We start from the raw sequence: 15672 nt of genomic DNA on the forward strand, positions 1-15672 counted from the left end.
ACAAGAAAGCTATCTATCCGTCCATCTCTAGATCTGGAATCCTGTCCTCTAGTGAAAACTGCCGCCCGACAAACAAACAGGAAATTTTGGACTCCAGGGAGCACGCTTCCACTTGATTGCAGGCGACAATCTTGGAAGCCTTTCCATTAATGCACATATCAAAATATCCATGTCTATTTATATACACATCAATCCAGCTATCTGCCTTTCTATAAATCTGTCTGTTCATGTAGCATTCTATCATTTCATCAATCAATCAGTCATCTTTGGATCTATCTATCCATCCATCTTTCTATCTATCCATCCTGGAGAAAGAAGTGTATTGCACGATAGAAACATACCAAGAACCATTAGTCAAATGTAATAGTACATTTTATTATATCTTTGCTGAAAACTCTAAGACCGTTTCCATCTATAAATAGACATCTATATATATAGCTATTTGCCTTGCTTTATCTGTAAACCTATCTATCTATCTTTCTATCCCTATATCTCTCTCTTTCACTGCCTTTGCTTGCCTATCTATTGGACTCCATTTCCTTTCTGTCTCGCAAAGAAGAAAAAAAAAGTTTGCTCACTGCAAGCAGCCAACAAATAGGAACTCTGAGATCAAAACCACTCGATTAAACATCTGTGGCCTGGCAAAGGCAACAAACTACTTGAAACCAAGTTCAAAGATGGGCAGGGTTTTTTTTCCTCCTTTTTTTAAGATGCATAAACTTAGTGACCTCTTTGGCAATAGAGTGAGTTACTCACTTCATATGCGGCAAAAAAAAAAAAAAAATGGGGTTAAGTTTATTAAAAAATGCAAGCCTGTAGACTTGCCGAGAAGATACTGGTCCATAGACTATACTTCTTTGGTTTGTGGCTTACTCCAACTAAATGAAAGACTTTAACAAATGGACTTCCTTAATAACTCCTTTAAAGTACTGCATGTCACTGTTTCCAAAAATAGCGACCTTGGGCTTCACAGGAAAATACTAGTACACAGTCATTATTTCAGTAACACTAATCTACAACTACAAATAAACAGAATTTATGAGAAACTCCAGATCAGGTGTTCTAACTTTCTTACATTAGAAACACTTAGCACTTTTGAATGCTTAAAGCTGCCAAATGTGCAACCTAACCATGGGCATATTTCACAAGAGTACTAATTCTATACCAATTAAGTCCAGCTATTTACATAGTAAGAATGATCGGAGAAAAGTTCATGACACATGATGTGGTGTACCTACTGTCTGTAATCATTGTTCCTCATTTCTGCAATAATGGACAATAGAAGCTCTCAGTTTTGTTTTGAAATCCTTGTGAAGAGTATCTACTTATCTATCTATCTATCTATCTATCTATCTATCCATCTATCCATCTATATGTCTGTCTGTCTATCTATCTGTCTATCCAACTACTTTTTTAATTTTTTTTTTACCTATCTAGCTATATATCTATCTGTATGTCTGTCAATCTCTTTCTCTCTCTCTCTCTCTCTATCTCTCTATCTATCTATCTATCTATCTATCTATCTATCTATCTACCTATCTATCTATCTATCTATCTATCCATCTATCCATCTATATGTCTGTCTGTCTATCTATCTATCTGTCTATCCAACTACTTTTTTAATTTTTTTTTTTACCTATCTAGCTATATCTATCTGTATGTCTGTCAATCTCTTTCTCTCTCTCTCTCTCTCTCTCTCTCTCTCTATCTATCTATCTATCTATCTACCTATCTATCTATCTATCTATCTATCTATCTATCTACAGTGTATCTATCTATCTATCTATCTATCTATCTATCTATCTATCTATCTATCTATCCATCTATCCATCTATATGTCTGTCTGTCTATCTATCTGTCTATCCAACTACTTTTTTAATTTTTTTTTTTACCTATCTAGCTATATATCTATCTATCTATCTGTATGTCTGTCAATCTCTTTCTCTCTCTCTCTCTCTCTCTATCTATCTATCTATCTATCTATCTATCTATCTATCTATCTATCTATCTATCTATCTATCCATCCATCTATCTAGTTATCTATCTGTCCACTCATCCATCTCAGCTTATTCAGAAGATTGCATTGAGGTTATACACTCTTCAGAATTGGAATACTTTCCTATATTTTCTGACTTTCCTAGAATTTTATTTGAGCCAATAAACACCAGATTGTGACCTCAGCTAATTTCCTCATCAAAATTAGGCAAATTTCCTCGAGATTGTTTAAGCCCCCCGTAGAGTGAAAGCTTGACGCATCTTGGCAAATTTAATTTCATAGGATACTGCCTCGCAAAAAGTGAAATCATGAGGTGATTTATGCAGATTCCTACCACACTATTTGTCTGCATGCACGTAAGACTGGTCTTGGATGGACCGAATTATCATTTCCTCTCAGCTTACACCACAGACAGATATCATTGTGCACAGGAAAGGAAATGTGATAAACTAATCATTCAGTCTCAATTGTACATGTACTGACCTGGGATATCTTTAAATTGCAACCAGGTCATTTTATTTAAGGTGAAAGAATGGAATCCTCTGTAAGCTGATTTTGTTGTTGCTGTTGTTCAATAAATCTCAATTAGGTTATGAGTATTGTTCCTTTGTTCATTTCAGTTTACTTTCATATTTCTAAATGGAAAATACAACTGTATACAGATATAACAAATTAGAATGATGTGTGATATCTAACTTGGATGCAAAATGAAATATGACAAACATTTAAAACATGGCAGTCAATCTACAATGTATGAAAATTTGGACTGCACCCCCACCAAAAAAAAAAAAATATCCAACCAAAATGATGTGAAAAAATAAAAAAATACATAGTTATATAATTTGCCTTCCAATTCTCTCTGACTGCCTTTAACAGGGTACTTTGGAGTAACATTGGAAATATATGACAAACTTTGAAACATTTGTTGTTGTTTTTTTTTAGGTGGTATAATTTCTTATGGACAAACTTAAGTACACAGGATTGTATGAATCTAAAATATTTCCTCTTTTTCTCAATGCTGTTCCTGATGTTTTGATCCTCAACTAGCTGCATATTCTCCAAATCTACAACTTCCTTCTTCCCCCCAAATCATCTGGTCATCCCCCTTCCGCCGCTTGTTGACAAATTGTCCCAAAGTATTGGCTTTCTGGGCATTTTGGCTCACTTCAGTTCCCCTTTGTGTGACCGTGCCAACGAGGGACAGAACTTATCAGAGCTCACAGCTAGTCTTGCTTCACAGCCCCACTTGCCAACTTTTTCAAACATCAGACACCAACTCAATAGTGTCGGCTTGTGATTGGGGAATTACCACACAAGAATTACACACTGATGGACACGGGGGAATTAGATTTTGCTTGCTAGATGCAGCCTGACATAGCATCTCACCTGCCAACCGGTCAAGCCGTACTCTTTCAGTGTCTGGCGGCACTTTTCCATGTCGCTCTCGACTTGCACCGTCATCGTCGCCAGGGCAACCAATCCAGCATACCTACGAGAAGACGGAGAGAGAGCTGTTAGGTGCTGATATTTACAAAGGGACTTCATGGCAAAAACTAACACGCATGATCTCCAGATATGTCTCCGGGGGAAACTGGTTAATACAAGACTACAATTAATGGAGAAAATGCTGGGAGAAAGCCTACGTAAATTATGTTCATTTTATTAATAAAACACATGCTGTAAAAATAGAGCTGTAATACTCCTAGTTCAATTCAGAAGATGAGCAAAGTAAGATGTGGAGTCCTTTCTGTAGCCACCTGGAAATAAAGACCAACTTTATACAAAGCTCATAAAAATTAGACTCTGTTTGCAACAACTACAAGTACCTAATCAGACTTTTGATTAAACCTGCAGCAGCCTTTGTACGTAGTACTCTAAACTGGTCGAGGTATGTTGCTGGCATTCACTGAAATTCCCACTATAAACTTGCTCGAAACATAAGTTTCAGTCACTACTCAGTTTTTTTCTTTTACAGACAGGTTTGACTGTTGTTGCCTTTTTCTACAACAACAACAACAACAACAACAACAATAACAACAACAACAGCAGCAGCAGCAGCAGTAGCAACAACAACAACAACAACAACAACAACAACAACAACAACAACAACAACAACAACAACAACAACAACAACAACAACAACAACAACAACAACAACAACAACAATAACAACACATCAACCAAGTGCAATGTGCTAGGGGGGCAGAGCAGTCAAAATATGCATCATCTCCTCAGTGGACGGTGAAAGCATCACGCACCTCTCCACAAACTCTGTGGGGGTGAGACGGAGGGGAAACCCCTGCTGCCGGATGCGGGTGGTCTCCATGAGGCCGGTGTAGCGGAGCTGGGCCACCACGTACTCCGGCACAAACTTGTCCGGCAGCTTGATGGTGTTGGGCTTGATGCAGCGGACGAAGTGCGGGGTCGACCGCTTCATCTTGCTCATGAGCTCGGCCAGGGAGTTCTGCAGAAAAACAGCATCAGAGGAAATTCAGTCTTTTTTAGCAATCTCTCTCTTTTTTTTTCCTCATTCCTAAATCCCCGATTCATTGACAGGCAGATAATTTTGATTATGAGTAATTTCATGCCAGTAGGATTTCAGAGTTCAATATCAAACATCAAGACTACAATCCATTTAGATACTAATATCATGTAATTTCCTACAAAGTACTGTAAATCCAGAAATTTTGTATGTACCTCATTGTGTGAATGTCATGCGAGTTAAGATTTGTGGAATTAAAACGCCCACAAAAGTTCTTGAAAATTTCATGCCACTAAAACGGGCCATCAGCTCCATTTCGTGAAAATGTTGTACTGCAAATATTTCTTGCTTTACAGTATTCACAATATACAAACTCACACAATGGGTAATCATATCATTTTCTAAAATGTCAACATAATATAAAAGAAAAATATTAGATATACAAGCAGGTTTAAAAGGGAACCACTAAAAAATGACAACAAATTTTCCGTATCATTTATGTTATTACACTAAAATGATATCATACGAGCAAATTTTCACATAATAAGCAAAATGTTTATAAAAGAATTTTCTCCTCCAAATGATGATTTATGTACAAATATTTAACAGTCACAATAATATCAAAAGGAAATGGGAAGTACGTACCTTGAAATGAAAGAGTACTGTAGCTGGCCCTTTGCGCTCTGTTCCTATGACTGGCCGCTCAACCTTGCCACGTTTCTGAAACGACAATTGTGATGAATACCGTGATTCAACAACTTGGAAAGCTTTTCATTTGTAGCTACATGTACAAGGCACACAGTAGAGTAACATCATTCAAGATGCAACAAGTCCTGAACAAAACAATAATATCACTCTGTTGTGATTGAGATGTTTGAATGAACCTATACACAGGGTGAGCTTTTCAATGGCAAGTAATGAAGAATAATAAAAATTTCAGTAGTCTTTCTTCATAGTTAATGAAGATAGTCCACTTCAAAGTTCTTGTTATAACTGGTGTTGCTTTTCAATCAAAATTACCAACGATTCCTTTTAAAATATTAGTCAAGGCATACTTGAAGAGTCAAGAATTCCTGCACACTCTTTCAATTAATCCTTTTCACACAGGAAATTATATTCAATAATATGATCACATCTTTGCACACTATTTCACAACTGAAAGTTAGAAAACCTCCAATTACATATAATGCTATAGTATTTACATTGCACAAAATAAAAAAGCAAAGAAAATATAGACAAATAAAAAGAAGCGAGAAGAATGGAAAAAAAGTGGAAAAGATAAAAAAAGAACAAAAACAAAGACAAACAAGAGCCGAGGTTCACACATCTGATGATAATGGATGACTAGAGGATAAAATTAAAGAAAAAGAAAAGGAAATATTCCTGAAAAAGTGGACAAGGAAAGGGCAACAATGACCACAAACAACATGCACTTTAGAAACATGCATGACAGTGCTAAACCTTGCATTTTGCCACCACATTACCCATATCCCATTTTTATATTTTTGTTTCTGATAGGTATCTAACACAAGCTTTAGGAGTGACCAAAGTAACCTTTGTCTGTCAGTGACGGTAAATGTCTGCTGGGCTTCAATCTCTCCTCGCATTCGACGCACTTCAGCACCCGCGTGAAGTTACGTAAATCGCACCTCGTGAATCACATCCTTCTCATTAAATAAAGTAATTAAACAAAATACCACCAACAGGCACAAAAAATAACACCGAGCACCGACTGTTTTGGGGCAGAAAAAGGTTACCACTCCTGCATTTCATTCCAAATATAGTAACAGTCTCGACTCTCTCTCCTCCCAAACTCTTTTGCAAGGATCTCTAAATCATCCTCAAAAACTTCCTGCTCTCGGTCACAACACTTCCTTTAACCCACCGCAGACTAGTCCCAAGTATATTCGGGCAGGTGTCTATGGGAAATGCGTGTTGTAGCAAAATCAGCCAGTCCTCAGTGGGTTAAAGAAAGGGGGGAAGACTCTTAAGATTCTTGTTTTCAGAGCACGGACTGGAAACTAATTGAAGTTGGCAGTTTCCTGCTCAGTAGAGTTCAAGCAATATCCTACGATTCTCACTCTCATTTTTCATAATTTACTTGCAGCTGCAACAACTACAACACGCTGTCATTATTAATGCTGTCCCACTTTTAAACAGATTTTTGGAAAATGATGCCGCTTGGTTTTTCCATGGTGAACAAATGACGAAGAAAGAGGGCGACAGACTGCAAGTATGTTTGCTGTCAAAGTATATTACCTCATTAACCAACTCTCATGGCTTAAATCCCCCCCCCCAAAAAAAAAAAGCTCTTCAGGAGAAAAAGTCATACGGCTATATATGCATACCACTGTAATTATCTCACTCTTTTGATCACAAAATACTCCAAAACAACTCATTATCCTGTAAAACTGCATCAGCTACACATTGAAGTTTCTTGGTAGACCACATTTTTGAGATATTGCACGAAAATTCCAAAAGGTGGAAGATGAATTTTGAGCTATGTTTTGCCTTTTCAGACCCAATAGTATGAGGATAACATGGAGTGGGAAGGCTAGCCTGGGTCAGATCCAAAAAATAATTTGTATACAGCTTTATCACCAATCTCTATGTAAGTACACACACAGCCAAAGAATCTCAATTGGAGTCGACCAATAGACCCTACCGATGAGCCTATGCTTTGATGCACATATTCGCTGACCAGTGCTATTCTTGGTATTCATATGTACCCCAATGGGCAGTGAATGAATCGCGACACCCATGAATCCCTACGATACTGGGTCTCTAACAGGACTATATACGCCAGAAATACAAAAGCTGTCTGATAATTACCCTGCTCTCCTTCCCGGAGAACTTCTGCTTCCGGAAGAAGGCGAAGGCATCCTTGGAGTTCTTGATGGAGCGGGAACGGCGCGACTGTCGCTGGCGGGCGCTGGGAGCGAGGGATCCCGTCCTCGTCAGGCGGTTCTGGAACATCTCCCGAATCAGGGGCTTGTTGCTTGCTATTCACGCAGACAGAAAATGGATCCAGAAACACTGACTCATTCAGGAACACTGGTTATAGGCTATTAGTTTATACAACATTTTATTCTAAAGAGAAGATTCATATAAATCATCACCTGGGATGAATCTACATTTTAAATGTGCCCTCATATCTATATCTTACTTTTACATTGTTTTTGTCTGCACTTTCTCTAAATTGGAGAATGAAGACTAGGCAAGAATTCTATAGTCTTCTCTGCTCAAAGCATACCTTTAGAGTTGCTTACAGACCTATCATATGCCAAACAAATGTGCATGGTATTGGTACAGAATTCAGATTAACTAAATCATAATTTAATCCTGCTTTTCATGTGTTCAAATAGTCATCCTTTAAACTTCTGTCCCTATGCTAAACAAAGACACTGCTGCCAAACACTGGCAAGAACTACAAAGATTTCAACTACATTTTTCAACCACATTTTACTCTATTGACATTGTCTATGTACAGCTCAATTTTTCCAAAAATGTTCTTTTTTTTTGTTTGAAAATCACAGTTCAGATTAGCATCCTTTAAGAATTCTTTTCTCTTAAAGGGATGGAATAATTTTGGTTCAGATGGAGCTTCAGGGTTCCAATTTTTTTCTAGTGAGATGATGAGAAACCTCTTATGAAATGTGATGAAAGAACATACAATTTTATGATGAAGCCAAAGTTTATTGGATGAAAAATTGGTTTTTGAAAAAGCTGAGGTATCCATAAACAAATAAGTCCTAGTAAAAGGTAGGTATCACTTTTTATTATGATCACTTCGTTTTACTTTGTTTTTGAATATCTCAGTCATTTTAGAACCAATTTTCATCAAATAAACTCTGAATTCCTCTTAGAATTGTATGATCTGTCACATTTTATAAGTGGTTTCTATTCATCTCTTAAAAAGTTAAAATCTGAATCCCCATCTCAACCATACCTCAAACTAAATCTCATATGATAGACACTCACTTTTCATAGTGAACATAACAGACTTGGCCAATGTGTCTCTGTTCTTTTCCAGGAACCCTGCCACACTGTAGCACACCTACAAAAGAAGAAAGATAAAAGACAAAAAGAATCAATTGACGTGAATAAGGGTAATTGATAATTTTCTCACTTCTAATTCAGTTGCCTTTTGAAATTGGAATTGAGTATTGATATGATTGATGCAAGACATTGCACGGAAACATACAAGAAATGCACAGTTTAGGGGAAGGTGTGTTCCAATGTCTTTTATCAATCATACCAATACTCCAGCAGTGATTGATAGATGATGTCATCAACATAATTAATGTAATTGCTATTACATTTCAAATGAAAATATAACAATAGCAGGACCCACGAGGAAGAAAAAAAGAAGAAGAAAACTGCCATCCTGTCTATTAATGCTCACCATGCCGGCATAATGCAGGACGGAGAAAGTCATTCCCAGGTCCTTCGGGGTGAAGTAGATATTCTTGGCCCTGGAACCTGGGCCAGAGTGGAGCTTGGTGGCCAGGCTCTTGTTGGTACCCCGCGGAAAGTGGCTCTCCTCATCAATCATGGCTGTGATGCCCAGATGTTTCTAAAAAAAAAACGGAAAGAAAAAAGAAAAAGAGAAGGAATGAATGTACACAGAAAAGAACTTTTCACAGTGTGGAATATAACTCAAAAAAGGTAAAAACTAAGAAGTACAAATATATTGTTGAAATAAAAATGTAAGATAGAAGAAAAAGAAGGGAAACAGATGCCGAAAATGTAGCTTTTTAGCACTGAGCATTAATGTGGAGCATTAGAGAGACAATTTAACCCTAACTAGGCCGGGGGGGCCTCCGAGGCCCCCCCTCGACGTTCCGCGCGATGTATCGCAATCGCAAAAAGCTATCGCTGCGACGTTTCATGACTTTTTTTTTTCGAGTCTCCTGCATCTTTTGACACCAAATTTGCGACGCCCGGGTGCGCGGTTCCGAAGTTACACATAAATATGTACATGTCAGAATTTGTGTACAATTTCAATGCAAACTGTGCTTACAGGCAAATTTCATAAAAGCATGATTATTTGGGTGTTCTATTGATTAAAATCAATGAATAACATATTTTCTTGTTCAGAGCAATGTCACGGACAAATTTCATCGAAAAAACAGTGAAAAACATAAAGTTGAAAAACAAAGATATAAATAAGAAATTAAAAAAACAATAAAATAATTAAGAATTCTTTGTGATATCACAATTTTTTTTTATTACATTTGCTAAGGACACTTAAAAGAATATTTACACAAAAAATGTGCCTGTTTTGAGCTTTATTTTGTGATTTATACGAAAGTCTGATTTCATGCATCATTATGCATAAATTAGCATAATTTAGCATAAATGATAATTTTTTGAAAAATTAACTTCATGGGATTTTAGATTACATCATAGGCAATGTGTGTGCCAATTTTCGTCGCGATCGCGCGGTCGACGGCCCAGATCTGAAGGGGGGGCCTGGGATGACCCCCTGGCTCTATCAACTACCTAAATAGCCCGGCCTAGTTAGGGATAGAAGAATACTATAAAGGCATCAGAACAGTCAAGTTGGTGTGTACATTGTGTCCATGATGACAATCATAGCACATTACAGTTCAATTCAATTATTCTACATTTTACTTTTATGGAGATGGTGGAGTCAATGAAATATTGACCTAGTGGAAAAACATTGGACAAAGTTAAAGCAAACATTTCTATTAACCCCAGTCCAGGATATGCAAGAAAGATCCTAATTGTGTTATATGGAATCTACGGTTGTAACTGCAAAAAATATGTCACTCATAAAACACCTACAGAGCAGTTCAACAGACACAGCATATCCAACCAGCAAGGTAAACTGGTTTATTAAGTTTCTATTTGTGTCAGGAATATCGGATGATTGTTGCCTACAAACATTTAAAATGGCAAAGTCATTTAAACATCATCATCTCTCTCCCCCTTCCCCTCCTATGTTTATACCAACATGATTCATATTATATCTTTCATTCCGAGGGACATCATCTACTTTCGATCCAGTAAAGAAGACGTTCCCACAAGAAGTGAATTGTGGGTGTGGTCAACTCATCTATACAATTGTACCTCTAGGAAGACATCCAGGACCGGCTGGTTGCTGGTGAAGTTGACCCGGCTGAGAGTGATGCCCTCCTGCTCGCACTCCTCCTGCTCGTTCTGGAAGATGTGCTCGTTGAAGTACTGCTGCAGCTGTTCGTTGGCCAGGTTGATGCAGAGCTGGGAGGTGGGGGAGCGAGAAGACAGAAAGTTTGTAAACCTTATCTCACTGAAGGGCCATGTGATTTGGTTTCTCAAAAGGACTTACAAGTGAATCTCCAACTCTTCTGCAATTTACCAATATTGTTTTGTAGGAATATACTACAGTAAATGATGTTACCCTGAGCTGCTGGGAATGTTAACCCATTGAGGACGGGCTGATTTTGCTACAACACGAATTTCCAATAGACACTTGCCTGAGTACACTCTGGACTCGTCTTCAACAGATTAATGAATTGGCAATGCCTTTAGCGCAAATACTAGACTTATCTTACAAAATCTAAACAATAAATATTATCTAGATTTGAATTCTTGTTGAGAGTTATGAGGCATTAATTTTTGCAGGACAGAACGTGAGAACTATGGGAGTACATAGAAGGAAAATAACACTTAATCATAAAAGTCTTACGGGTAACATATTTCACTCACTACATTGATGTATAGTAAACTGTCTCTTATCTAAAAAAAAAGGAGAAATAAATTTAAATCAATCCTCTGACAAATAAATACAAATTAAGAAATTTGGATGCAAATCTCTGCTGCAAAGTGATATGCCAGCCCATTAATTTGATAACTCTGTAATGTTGTATAACTAATCAGTAAATTTATCATACATCAAGCATCCCACTTTTCAAGAAATTGACTGTTTAAATAATTGTAAATGAAGAACACAGTTGAACTCCAGGATAATGTATGCAACATAAAAGCAAGCAGCCTTTTTTTCTTTGTTTTTACTTATAATAATAATGATAATAATAAGGTCTTATTTATCCAGGGTAGCCTCTTCAGTGTTGCCACTGCTCTACCAGAGGGCCCTGCAATTATTACTACCCTGGTGTTGCCAGGTACCCATTTATACACCTGGGTTGAGAGGGACATTGTGGGTAAAACATCATGTCCAAGGACGTCGGCACTGGCAGGATTCGAACTCGGGTCCTCCGATTGGGAGCCGAGAGTCTTATCCACTATACCACAGCCCCCCCAAAGACTACACTGGATTCAAAACCATCATCCAGCAAACTCTCTCCTCTCGAAAATAACCATTATCTTGTGATTATAACCTCACCTGCTCAAAGCTGTTCTTGACGAAGTTCTCGAACCCGAAGATGTCGAGGACGCCGATCTCCAGGATGGACTCGGGGTCGACCTCCAGGGGTTCGAGGAGCTGGTTGATGTTGTTGACCACCCAGCTGAAGAGTCGACTGTAGAGGGCCTTGGTAAGGGCATCCCGGCAGTCCGAGGCCTGGACTGGTGTGCGGTACTTGGTGATGGACTCACCTGGTGGAGGGTAATATTTAAGAAATTTAAAGGGATACTACAGTATTGGTGGAGATGAGAATTGGGCTTTTAACTTTTTGCGAGATACCAAGAAAACACTTATGATATAGTACAGAGCATACCATTTTAAGAGGAATTCAGAGTTTATTTGATGAAAATCGGGTTTGGAATGACTGAAACATCCAAAAACAAAGTAAAACAAAGCGATCGTAATAAAGTCTGGGTCCCACACTTTATTAGAATCGCTCTTTTTTTGGATATCTCAGCCATTTCAAAACCAATTTTCATCAAATAAACGTTGAATTCCTTATAGAATTACATGCTCTTTCATATTTCATAATTGGTTTCTCATTATATCACCAAACTAGAAATGTCGCTATGGCGACTGATGCCTCCGCCATAATGCATGATTCTCCCAATAGGCGTATAGTACAATGTCTTCACATGTGTGATCCATGACAGTTTCACATAACTGGCAAAATATTGATATGACAGGTTTGTCAGAAATGACTTGAATATTCACTTTCCTTGAACTGGGTTTGCTATAATTGTCGAAAAGTGCAGGTGCACATATTTGGGGAATTGAGAATTTTTACTTGAATTCTGACAGACCCTTAAGTTTATGCACTGAGTAATTTCCAAGGTATGAAGAAAGAGTTAATTACAGTACAAAATAGATTTTTTTTTTTTTTTTTTTGGGGGGGGGGGGGGGACGCATGGAAACCTGGCCTTTGACCCTTAACCTCTGACTTTTGACATTCTGGCTGGAAATTTCCTGGAGAATCTCCATTAGGTAATGCATGTATATATTAAGTTTGAAAACTAATAATGCAAGCATTTCATATATTAGTGTATGAGGGAAACAGTAAAATATTGAGGAGTTGACCTTGACCTTTGACCCCATGACTATTGACCTACGACCCCTAAATTCCCTAGATAATCTCTGCCAGTCAGTACATGTGTATGTACCAAGTTCTATGAAGATACATTGAACCATTTGTGAGAAAAGTGATATTACAACATTTTCACCTAACCTTTGACCTTTTGACCTTTGACCTTATGACATGAAACTCTCTCTGGAGAATCTATATGCAGTAGTACATGTCTGCACCAAGTTTCAAGAAAATACCTTAGGGCATTGCATAGATATTGGGGAAATAGCAACATTTCTAGCATTTGACCTTGACCTTTTGACCTTTGACCTCTTGCCAATGTCACTAAAATCTACTCAACTAATTGTCCCATCATACATCATCCTTGGACCAAGTTTGGTGAAAGCTGCTTCATCCAGTTTTGAGTTATCACGTAAACAGATAAATTTCAGGATTTGACCTTGAACTTTGACCTTTGACCTCAGTCCGATTTCACTTAAAAACTAATCAAGTAATTGTCCCATCATACATCATCCTCTGACAAAGTTTGGTGAAATTTGCTCGATCCAGTCTTGAGTTATCGCGTAAACAGATACAATTTCATGATTTGACCTTGACCTTTGACCTTTGACCTTTGGCGGATTTCACCCAAAATCTAATCAACTAATTGCCCCATCATACTTTATACTTGGACCAAGTTTGGTAGAATTCAAGTCAATATTACTCAAGTTATCGCGTAAACAAAAGCGGACGGACGTACGGACGTACGGATGTAAGGACGTACGGACGTACGGACGTACGGACGTACGGACGTACGGACGTACAGACGTACGGACGTACGTACGGACGTACGTACGGACGTACGTACGGACGTACGTACGGATGTACGGACGGACGGACGGACAACCCGAAAACATAATGCCTCCGGCACCACTTCGTGGCGGAGGCATAAAAATGTTAGAAACCTGAAATTAGGTCTCAACCAAAACTGTACGATCCCTTTAAACACAAGCATTGTAATAATGAGAAGGGAAATATACAACTGCTGTACAGAACTTCCACATTTATAACCAAACTTATTCAGATCAAACTGCAAAACTGAAAAGAGATCAGATTGCTATTACAGAAGACCACAAAGAATCGTGTTGAACATCAACTGAGACATAATTTACAGCAGCTAATGGTATGGGAACCTCAAAGGCGAACAAATATTCTTCACTAAGGGGGTAAGGACTAAACACATTCCAGATGAATCCTTCCTTGGTAAAACAAGAGACCCGCGGGTCTAGCGCTCACCTGAGTATCGCAAGTTCACCTTTCACGCAGTCACTAATCTAAATTATTCACAGCTCTACCAAAATTTGACGAGGCATTCTCAAGTGGAAGATGAAAATGTACAATAAGGGCCCAATTTTTTCAAGATTCCTTAATTTGGGGGAATTGGGGCCCCCTGGGGCCCTCTGGGTGGGGCATGGTGCCCAGTTTGAGAAATTGAGATCCTGACCACCTAGGATGCTACCTGCCAAGTTTGACAAAAATCCATCATGAGGTTTTCAGGAAGAAGATGAAAATGTACAATTCAGGCCCCCATTTGGACCCTTCCAACCACCCCCCTCCCCCTACCCCCAAGAGGGGCACCCCTGGATCTCCTATGAACAAACTTGAAACTACAGTCATTAATGTACTCACTCATAGTATTATCTCAGCTCTATAACTTCTGATTCTAGAGAAGATTTTTAAAGATTCCTTCATTTGGGGGGTTTGGGCCCCCTGGGGGCCCCCTGGGCGGGGCATGGTGCCCATTTTAACAAATTGAGATCCTAACCCCCTAGGAATGCTACCTGCCAAGTTTGGTGAAAATGGGTCATGGGGTTCTCAAGAAGAAGATAAAAATGTACAATTTAGGCCCCATTAGGACCCCTCCTCACCCCCACCCCCCCCCCCCCCCTGGGTCCCAAGGGGGGCACCCCTGATTCTGCCATGAACAAACTTGAAACTACAGTCATCAATGTGCTAACTCATAGTATTAACCTAGCTCTATCACTTCTGGTTCTAGAGAAGAAGGTTTTTGCGGATTCCTTAATTTTGGGGGGTTTAGGCCCCCTGGGTGGGTCATGGTGCCCATTTTAATAAATGGAGTTCCTAACCCCCTAGGGATGCTACCTGCCAAGTTTGGTGAAAATGGGTCATGGAGTTCTCAAGAAGAAGATGAAAATGTACAATTTAGGCCCCATTAGAACCCTTCCCCACCCCCCTCCCCTGGGTCCCAAGGGGGGCACCCCTGATTCTGCCATGAACAAACTTGAAACTACAGTCATCAATGTACTAACTCATAGTATTAACTTCACTCTATCACTTCTGGTTCTAGAGAAGAAGATTTTTACAGATTCCTTAATTTTGGGGGGTTTGGGCCCCCCTGGGGGCCCCCTGGGTGGGGCATGGTGCCCATTTTAACAAATTGAGTTCCTAACCCCCTAGGGATGCTACCTGCCAAGTTTGATGAAAATCGGTCATGGGGTTTTCAAGAAGAAGATGAAAATGTAAAAAGTTTACGCACGACGCACGACGGACAACGGACGACGGACGACGGACGACGGACGACGGACGACGGACGACGGACGACGGACGACGCACGACGCACAACGGACGCCGGACGAAGGGCGATCGCAATAGCTCACTTGAGCCTTTGGCTCAGGTGAGCTAACAAGCATAGAATTCATCTCCTCTTTTCCAAATAGTATAACATTTGATTGTAAAAT

The 15672-nt window shown here is 39.0% G+C and overlaps 1 protein-coding gene across 1 annotated transcript in view; it reads right to left on the reverse strand.

Moving 5' to 3' along the window:
* Window positions 1-15672, reverse strand: part of LOC139735009 (unconventional myosin-XVI-like) — a 188753-nt gene that overhangs the window by 83458 nt on the left and 89623 nt on the right. Inside the window, exons 17-24 of the mRNA XM_071645783.1 lie at window positions 11830-12041; window positions 10575-10724; window positions 8884-9054; window positions 8460-8535; window positions 7311-7480; window positions 5124-5198; window positions 4255-4460; window positions 3383-3485 (exon numbers count right to left, since the gene is read on the reverse strand). Coding sequence (XP_071501884.1) covers window positions 3383-3485; window positions 4255-4460; window positions 5124-5198; window positions 7311-7480; window positions 8460-8535; window positions 8884-9054; window positions 10575-10724; window positions 11830-12041 — 1163 coding nt within the window. The remainder of the gene's footprint in view (window positions 1-3382; window positions 3486-4254; window positions 4461-5123; window positions 5199-7310; window positions 7481-8459; window positions 8536-8883; window positions 9055-10574; window positions 10725-11829; window positions 12042-15672) is intronic.

The sequence above is a fragment of the Diadema antillarum genome, unplaced genomic scaffold (genome assembly GCF_040938485.1).
Source record: "Diadema antillarum isolate AM-2024a unplaced genomic scaffold, OU_Dant_1.0 seq00000561_RagTag, whole genome shotgun sequence".
Taxonomy (NCBI): domain Eukaryota; kingdom Metazoa; phylum Echinodermata; class Echinoidea; order Diadematoida; family Diadematidae; genus Diadema; species Diadema antillarum.